General features: G+C 43.1%; 1 protein-coding gene across 3 annotated transcripts; it reads left to right on the plus strand.

Moving 5' to 3' along the window:
• The first annotated feature begins 430 nt into the window (after positions 1-430).
• Positions 431-7,043, plus strand: pygo2 (pygopus homolog 2 (Drosophila)). 3 transcript variants are annotated; one of them, XM_040019942.1, is made up of 4 exons: positions 431-637; positions 1,344-1,407; positions 2,021-2,073; positions 3,779-7,043. In XM_040019942.1, exons 2-4 carry the CDS (start codon positions 1,356-1,358, stop codon positions 5,444-5,446), a joined length of 1,773 nt encoding a protein of 590 aa, XP_039875876.1. In that variant the 5' UTR covers positions 431-637; positions 1,344-1,355; the 3' UTR covers positions 5,447-7,043. The 3 variants fall into 3 exon arrangements, with proteins under 3 accessions (XP_039875876.1, XP_039875875.1, XP_039875877.1); XM_040019941.1 differs by having other exon boundaries at positions 431-1,407; XM_040019943.1 differs by lacking the exon at positions 1,344-1,407.
• The last annotated feature ends 2,025 nt before the right edge of the window (positions 7,044-9,068 follow it).

The raw sequence follows: 9,068 nt of genomic DNA on the forward strand, positions 1-9,068 counted from the left end.
TTGTGTTGGTTTTCTATGCGGTTCCCCACTCAGTAGGTCATGTACAGAACTGTATAATGGTTTTTGTGTTCAAAGTATCTGTATTTTTTATACAATATTGGTGAATGATCATCAATATGCCACTTAATAACGTGCTTAATTAACAACTTCTACTTAAGATGTGCATCACTACTTTAACTGTACAGGGTATCGTTGAAAAATGGTCCGTTCTGGGCCGCTTCACCTACGTCAATCAAAGGTGTGTACATATTCTATAGATTCAAATAATAAGGATATCGAGGATAATAGTGATAATTCTTCTGATACAACATCTTAAACTCTCATATATTATGCAATACAAGTGGTCTTTTAAGATAGATTCTTATACGTACGCTTTATAATTATTACGGATACCTTTCGACACCCCCATATTGGTTTTGAGATAGAACCTTCCACGGTGCGCGATACTCTCGCTTTATCCCTCTTTGTCCGGTTGCGATAGAAGGCCATGATAATTATGGCAAAATTTGCGTTTTTGAATGAATTATAGTTGAATGGTGAAACCGACAAGCATACACCGTGTGACGACTGGTTTGCTGGCAATGACACACCAGAGATTTTCAATTTAAAGGACAGCAGAGCGAGCAACGGAGAAAGGGTACAGTTTGCTTCCAAGACAGTCTGCAAGATGGCTATTAGTAGCATGCTAACGTTAGCTAGTAAGCTAATGTTAGCAAAGTAAACAACAGCTTTTTTTTTCAAAAACATAACCGATTTCTTTAAGTCATAAATGCTTTGATGAGTGAAATTGAGTGCATATGTTCACACTTGGATGTAGAAAGCTGAACCACGCTCTCGGATTTTTTGTCGCTACTAGCTAGCCACACTGAGTAACGTGGCTAGCTAGTTAGCCAAGGTAGTAACTAGCTTGCGTTAGCTAGCTGGTCATAGCTACACATCTGTAAGTGATCATTGAGAGAGAGGGAGGGGGTTGCTCTGTAACTTGCTGCTTGTACTGGCAGGCAGAGCCAGGTATCAAGCAACCAGTTTCACTCAGCTAGTAGAAACTGGCTTGCAAAAAAACGTGAACGTGCTCAGTCTTAAGTGACGGTGATTTGGTGACCAAAAACCCGGCGTGACAGACACCGTGGCCAAAGATTTGCAGCTGGAAAGGAGTTTGCAGACCTGGGCCAGCTTATCTAGTTACCACTAAGTGCCAGTTTATGTTGTGATGATATTAATGGTAGCGTTACTGACATGACCTGAAGGCAGAATCCACCTAGTCGCCCTATAGCTTTCAAGACGTCGTCATTTTTAACTTTTTTTTCTTGCATATGAACGGTGATTTGCCACTTCACCGACAGTCATATTAGCCAATGGCTGCCGACTCGGGGAGACTACAGGCGGGACAAGGAAAACGAAGCAGAGGTAGGAATTAATTTCACCCATCTCCAAATCAGATCGGAATCATCCATTACTGCGCTGCAATGGGCTGCACTGGTGCTGTTAGCAAATCCCTTCTCGCCTCCCCCATATGTAAACTTCACGACTGTCTCCGGTGGTGGCTGTTTCTCACAGAGTGGATCTGTGAACGGGGTTCATGTCTATCTTGCTATCAATGTACCTTCAATTCCGTTTCCTCGTTCTCATGTCTTCGTCTTTTCCTGTCTCCCTCATTGACCTTACCTCTTCTGCCTCTGTTTGCGGCCTCTCTCCCTCTTGCCTGGGTCATTTGGTCTGCCTGGGTCATTTGCGATTCAAGGCTTCATAACCTTGGTGATGATAACGCCTGGATGTTTAGCATCTTGTCCTCATGCCAGTCTATGTCCCATCATTGAATCCATCTCAACTGTTGGACTTGACAAAGAGGCCCTAGGTCTAAAGCTGCTCCAATCTGTCACTAAGGGGTATTGGCCAATCCAAATGTGATGCTGCTACAGTATGGTGGTGAACCAAAAGCATGAGACATGGATGCTGTGTTTGTTGTAACTTATGGTGTTTCCATCTTTCCACCCCTCCCTTTCATGTTTTTCTTTTTCAGCTTCACAGATGAAGAGCCCGGAGAAGAAAAAGGCAAGGAAATCCACGGCTCAGGTAAAAACTGTTAAAAGTTGATTCTGTTCATCTGGACGTAACGTTTTGAGTGGGAGAAACGTTTTGTCACTCGTTCAAGTGACAGGTTTCCCCAACCTAGACAGTTATTGGCGATCTACAGTGTTGTGAAAAATTGTTTCTTGTGTTCCTGATTTTTTTTATTTTATTTTTTTTGCATATTTGCCATATGCAAATTTTTTTAGATAATTAAACAAATTTTAATATTTGACAGCTATAACCCAACTAAATTTAAAATGCTGTTTTTAAGAGATGATTTCTTTTCTTAGGAGAACAAAGCTAGCCGAAGTCTGCTGGAATTGTATTAAAAACAAACAAAGAAACAAAAACTAATTCTAAATCATTATTTAAATGTCATTAACCGCATACTTTGGAAAGTTGAGTTCAGTTTCTCTAGCAACACCCAAGCCTGATTACTGCCAAACCTGTTGAATCAAGAAATCACTCAAATAGAGTGCCTGATTCTAAAATCAAGTAGGCCAAAAAAAAAGTCCATGATCTAAAGAAATAGCTGAGAAACAAAGTCTGTGACATCTATCAGCCTGTTCCAGTGAAACACGGTGACAGCCATTATCCACTAATGAAGAAAACTTTGAACGAGGGGACCCTTCCCAGAAGTGAGCAGCCTACCAAAATTACTTCAAGAACACATCGATGACTCATCCGGGACCTCAGTCACAAAAGAACCCAGAACACCATCTAAAGAACTACAGGTCTCACTTGTCTTAGTTAAGGTCAGAGTTCATGATTCAACAATAAGAAAGACACTGGGCAAAACAGTACCCATGGGAAAGGAGAAAACCACTGCAGACCACAAAGGCTCGTCTCACATTTACCAAAAAACATCACCAAAGACTTTTGTGAAGGTATTCTGTGGTCTGATGAAAGAAACTGTTTTGGAAGGTTTGAGTCCTGTTACATCTGATGTAAGACTAACACAGCATTTCATAAAAAAAACAAACATTGTACCAGCAGGAAAACATGGTGGTAGTAGTGTGATGGTCTGGGGTTGCTTTGCTGCTTGAGGACCTGGAGAAGCTGGCATAATTTAGGGAACCACAAAATACGAATGCCCTGAAACTCAAGCTCACTTTGGTTACGCAGCAGGAAAATGACCCAAAACACAGCAGCAAGTCCACCTCTTGCTGTTGTGCATGGTCAAAAACAGGTTTTGCAGTGGCCTAGTCAAAGTCTGTACTTGAATCTGAGTTATTTTAGCATGACCTTAAACAGGTTGTTTATGTTCAAAAACCTTGCCTTGTGTGTTACTGAATTAAAACAATTCTGCAAATAAGAGTGGGCCAAAATTCCTTCACATGTGATGTGAAAAACTCAATACCAGTTATCGCAAACACTTAATGGTGATAACTTAAAAAAAACAAAATGCTCTTTTGTTTTTTTTGTTTTTTACAAAGATAACATGTTACAAAGATAACATGAGTTATCTTTGTATAATATTAAAACTTGTATGATTTAAAACATTTAAATGTGAAAAATATGCAAAAAATAAATCTGGAAGGGAACAAATACTTTTTCACAAAACTATATTTACATTGCTACAATAAAGAGAATGTTCTCAGTAAACAGGTTGACCTAAACATTTAATAGACTGAGAATTTAAATAATTGGTCTCATATAAGCAGCAAAAAAAGAAAGAATGCATTGTGTATTTTGTTCTCTGTTTTAGGCTGCGGGTTTCTCCCACCTCACTGAGTTTGCACCCCCTCCTACCCCCATGGTGGACCATCTGGTCGCCTCCAACCCGTTTGACGATGACTTTGCATCCCCATCCAGACCTGGTGGGGCAGGTGGACCAGGTGGTGCTCCATTTCTTCCCAGCCCAGGTGCCGGCGGAGGAGGTGGGTATGGAGGTGGAAGCAGAATGACTGGAGGTATGAACTTCATGGGAGGACCAGGAGGACCGGGCGGTGGCCAGCCTGGACGGAGGCCCCCATTCGGCCCTCCATCTAATGCTGGACCCCACAACCAGCTAGGTTTTGGAGGAATGCCTGGCTTTGGAGGTGGTGGGGGTGGAGGCGGTGGAGGTGGAGGAGGAGCGGGTGGCTTCCCTCCTGGTGGCCCCTCTCAGTTCAATATGCCACCCAGCTTTAGTCCACCCATGCATCCAGGGCCAGGATTCAATCCTATGTTGTCGCCAGGAGGTATGGGAGGACCTGGAGGAGGGGGGCCACCACACCCGCGATTTGGGATGCCTCCACAGCAGCACGGACAGGGTGGGCACCCATTTAACAGCCCTCCATTACCTGGTGGTGGAGGCCCAAGGGGGCCCTTGCCTCCCATGGGAGGAGGCATAGGTCCAGGGATGAACATGATGGGAGGCATGAGTGGTGGCCCGGGTGGCAATATGGTGGGAGGCTTGCCAGGAATGCCCCCTCAAGGACAGTTCCCGCCTTCACAGGATGGCCCTTACCCTGGCCCCAGCCCACCGGGGCCAGGCAACGAGGATGGAAAGAGCTTCGGTGGAGGTGGTGCACCACCTGGGCCTCAGCAGCAGCAGCAGCAACAACAACAGCAACAACAGCAGCAGCTTAACATGAATCCAAATGGCCCTCCTCCTAATAATACAACACCTGGGCCGCCTCCAAATTCTGGCCCACCTCAGCCTGGGGGTGGCTTCCCTGGCCACTCCGATGTCCAGCAGCCCAATGCCAGTACGCCTGTTCAGCCTCCGTCAGCACCACCACAGCCTAACCCCAACTCTTCTCCCACTGGTCCCTTGAATGGATCAGGTCAGCCCCAGCATCCAACACCAAGTCAGCTACAGCCCCCTAGCAATACAAACACCCCTAACTCTAACAACTCTACCCAGCAGCAGCAACAGTCAACCCCACCTAACTCTGCACCAGGCTCCACCCCTTACAACCAACAGAACAGCACTACTGGTACTGGGGGTCCCATGTCAAATACAGCCACCAATTCAGGTCAGAACAACATGACCAACAACAATGGCGGTAACACTCCCGGCAGCAACCCAAATCCCCCCTCTAATTCTACGTCAACTCCAAACACCCAGTCTCCCCTCCCTTCTGGCCCTGCTGCCCCCTCAACCGGGCCCGGCTCTGGCCCTGGAAAACTCGGCAGCTCTGGGATGATTTTCCCTTGCGGTCATTGCATGGCAGAAGTGCACGACGACCAAGACGCCATCCTTTGCGAGGCGTCGTGCCAGCGCTGGTTCCACCGCGACTGCACGGGTCTGACGGAACCAGCATATGGGCTGCTGACTCGAGAGAGCGCTGCTGTTTGGGCTTGTGACTTCTGCATCAAGACCAAGGACATCCAGGCAGTGTTTGTGCGCCAAGGATTAGGCCAGCTGGTGGCAGCCAATGAGAGCTGAGGAGTAGAAAAGAGAGAGCAGCACTGATTTGGGGCGCCTACAGACAAATAGAGAGACTGATCTAACCGAATGACCTGTGTGTGTCTTGTCAGCTACTTGCCCAGCTTTCTCTTGACTAGCCCTTTACTTGTTCACTACACAGAGAAACGCGCTCATCGACTTTCATGCTTATATATAGCACTTTGAGTGACTCTCGGCAAATTATTTTTTTCTCCTCTGCCCCACCTCCCCACCCCCTTCCTTCTTACAGGAGTCAAAACATGATGAATGTTAAAACTACACAGTCCTTCAGATCTCTAGCCTGCCAACCAGCAAAGCACTGACACCAACACACTACCTCACACAGTTTGTGACTGACTGGCACGGAAGCTCCCACTCTGACTGTGATTTACTCGATACACTCATGTGTCATATTGGTGATGACTTAAACAGACACACTTTAGGTGGGGAAGGCGAAGTTAAAATATTCCCACAACTGTGTACGGTGAGGCTAAATGAATAGAGGATACGTTATTTGACTCGCATCTTACTAAAACGCTTGAGTCTAGTACTGCCCTATCACATGTTAGCCTTTTTTTTCTTCTTTTGTTTTACTGCAAGAAAGTGAATGAAAAAGGAGAAAAACATCACTATATTGCAGTGTAAAAACCTCAGCATCATGTGTATTGTGAAATCTTAAGTGTCAGCTGGGGTACGAATTTTTTTTAACAGTTCCTGCGCATCCACACACACACTCTTTGGCTCTTACTTCTTGTATCATTTTATACCCAGTGCTGAATAATCCAAAGGAGACTCGGACGGAGATTTCATCCGCACTTCACAGAGGATCATGCTGTCGAAATAGTTGTAAATATTAGGACAAAACATTTGTCTGGATCTTCCATCAGCTGTGAACATGTCGCAGACTCTGCCAATGATCAAAATAATGAGTTGAAGTCGTGCGTCTCGGTGATATGACGTTTTGTTTTTATACAGTGCGTTTGAGTCGGCTGTTTTCTTTTTATCTCTGCAGTACATCATAAATTGTGAAATCAGTGCTTTTGGGTGGTGTTGGCATAGCAAGTAGTGACATCATGTCATATCAGATGTGCATAGTCCTTTTTCAAAAAAAAAAAAAAAAATGGAAAAAAAAAATCAAGATGGGCGAGGGGGGTGCATGTGAGCCAATGCAGTAAGTGTCTGATTTGTTGATGTTTATATTCTGGTTTCTGAGCTGCAGGAGACCTTAAAGTAGACCAAATAACAAAAGAACGAAGAAAAAAAATACCCATTTTTCACTTTTCTGGAGCAGTATAAGATGTTTCTCTTTCTTCTCGCTTTCCTTAATTTTCTTTAATCAATGTCCAAGTTGCCTTTCTTTTCTTGCTCTCCGCTATTCCCTTTTATTTTGTACTGGTATTGTGCTGTGCTCTTGTTCTGCTCTGGTGCCTCCTGGTGGAACCTGGAGGAACCAGAGAGTCCTACACCCGGTGGGGAACAGAAAGGTACTGAACTCTTGAAGTAAAGACAGATTTTTTGTACTTGTCCATGTCTGTTTTTATTCCCATTTTTAACTTTTATCTGCTAATCATTCTATTAAAATGATTAGAAAACGCAACAATGTTGTTTGCTGTAAATGCCGAGTTAACGGTGCTTCTTTAATATTTGTGTGGCTTTATTAATGGTTTCATCAGCTGGGATTATTACATTATTTTGTTAAGCCTTTATTAATGGATGAATAACTCATTCGTAATACTATTGTGACTCAAAAAACACTTTTAATGTCTAATTTACTAATTTGCAAGTATTCTGAAAAATAGCAATAATGAAATCAGATTCCTTAAAATATTTTTCTCCTTTAATTAGTCCAAGTTAGAACCAATTACTACATTCTTAAAAAGGGAAATGTTTAAAGTAAATTATCTTAATATTTGAAATGATTAGCTTTATACAGCTTTCATAGGACTGTGTAGTCCCCTGAAAAACTGTACTACATTTGGCAGCATTAATTAAATAACATCATTCTGTTCTTTTTCAGCCATTCTGTTGTAGATTTGCTGGTGTGCCCAGTTTAGGTTGAACACATTTGGCTGTAGAATATTTTGGTATACAGAAGGGTACTCTGTGGCTGCAAAGCAAGCCCAAAACATCACACCTCCAGCACTATGCTTGACAGTTGGTAGGAGGTAGTTGTGCTGATATGCTGTGAATTATGGCCAAACATCTACTTTGATCAACATTGTTCCACAAGTCTTGCAGTCTGTTCAGATCCATCTTTGCAAACCTAAGTTGTGTTGCTTTGTGCCTTTCTTCTGGCAACCCTTCCAAAAAAATCATAGTTGTTCAGTCTTTTTCTAATTGTACTATCATGTCATTTAACATTCTAACCGAGGCCCTGGGGTTTTTATTGTCCTGGATTTCTTGGTCTGACCATGGGTTAAATTTGCTGGCACATCCGCTCGTGGGAAGACTGGCAGCTGTCCTGAATGTTTTGCACTTGTGAATAATCTTAGTGCAGAACAATGGACTTAAAATTGTATGGCGATGGCCTTATAACCCTGATGGGCAGAAACATTGGCTTCTCTGAGACCATTGTTGATGTCTCTACTCAGCATTATGCTAACACATCTGAACAGTGTTTATGTATTACACTTGCTGTTGATCAGTTAAGCACATTTGATTAGCGGCACCTGGCTGCTACTTACCACTTCATGAAAGCAGCGTACTTTTTACAGACCTGTACCTGCAGGAGTTCAGATGCAATAACATTTATTATAATATTAATGCACATTATGAAGGAGCTTTTAAAAATAAAATAGAACCAAAATTATTAACTGAAGCATTTGCTTCATACAGTTACCCTTGTTCTAAAACCAGTTTTTCTAACCAGGAACAATAAAATATATAGAAGCTACATTTCTTAATCATATCTCAGTTTTATATTTTCCAGCTTTGACCATTTGTGTAGCTTTTACATGGTCGTCTAAAATGAACAATGTTAATTATCACAATTATTCAGCATTTTACTGTTCCATATTGGCAGATACACATTTATTTTGAACCTATTTAACATCCTGCATTCAGACCGTGTCATTCTCTCCAGATAACCCCTGGATACATTTTGCAAGTAGAGTTTAAGGATCTTTAACAAAACAGACATCAAAGGATGGAGTTGCATCGTGTAAAAACTTTGATAGTGAGCTGTATTGGATATGCTATATTAACATATAGAAATACCACCAACTCAAACGCCATTTTCAGCATGATTAAGAGATTATTTACCGTAAGACCTATGCATGGATGAAATGGGTCACACTCGATGTAGTGTATTAACCCCTGATGTGACTGAGCCCAGGCAGCAGGCTCCTCCCCCTCGGTCTTCCTCCCAACTAATGAAGGCGGCACTGAGGCGGGACGCTCACTATCGGATGTTCTGGCAACAGGTTGTATTGGTAGCAGGGGAGAGTTACCCCTATGTTATCGGTTCACTGAGTAGCACCTTCTCATCCCACCAGCATTGTTCAGCGCTGCTGCTGCTGCTTCTTGAAGGACTGTCAAATGCAAGATCCGTAAGTGAGGAGGATCATTCAGCATAAGGCTCATTTTTACAGGTGCAGTAAAATAACCATCTATGTGTTTGTCG

This window comes from Simochromis diagramma, unplaced genomic scaffold (assembly GCF_900408965.1).
Source record: "Simochromis diagramma unplaced genomic scaffold, fSimDia1.1 OVJJ01000753.1, whole genome shotgun sequence".
NCBI classification, from domain to species: domain Eukaryota; kingdom Metazoa; phylum Chordata; class Actinopteri; order Cichliformes; family Cichlidae; genus Simochromis; species Simochromis diagramma.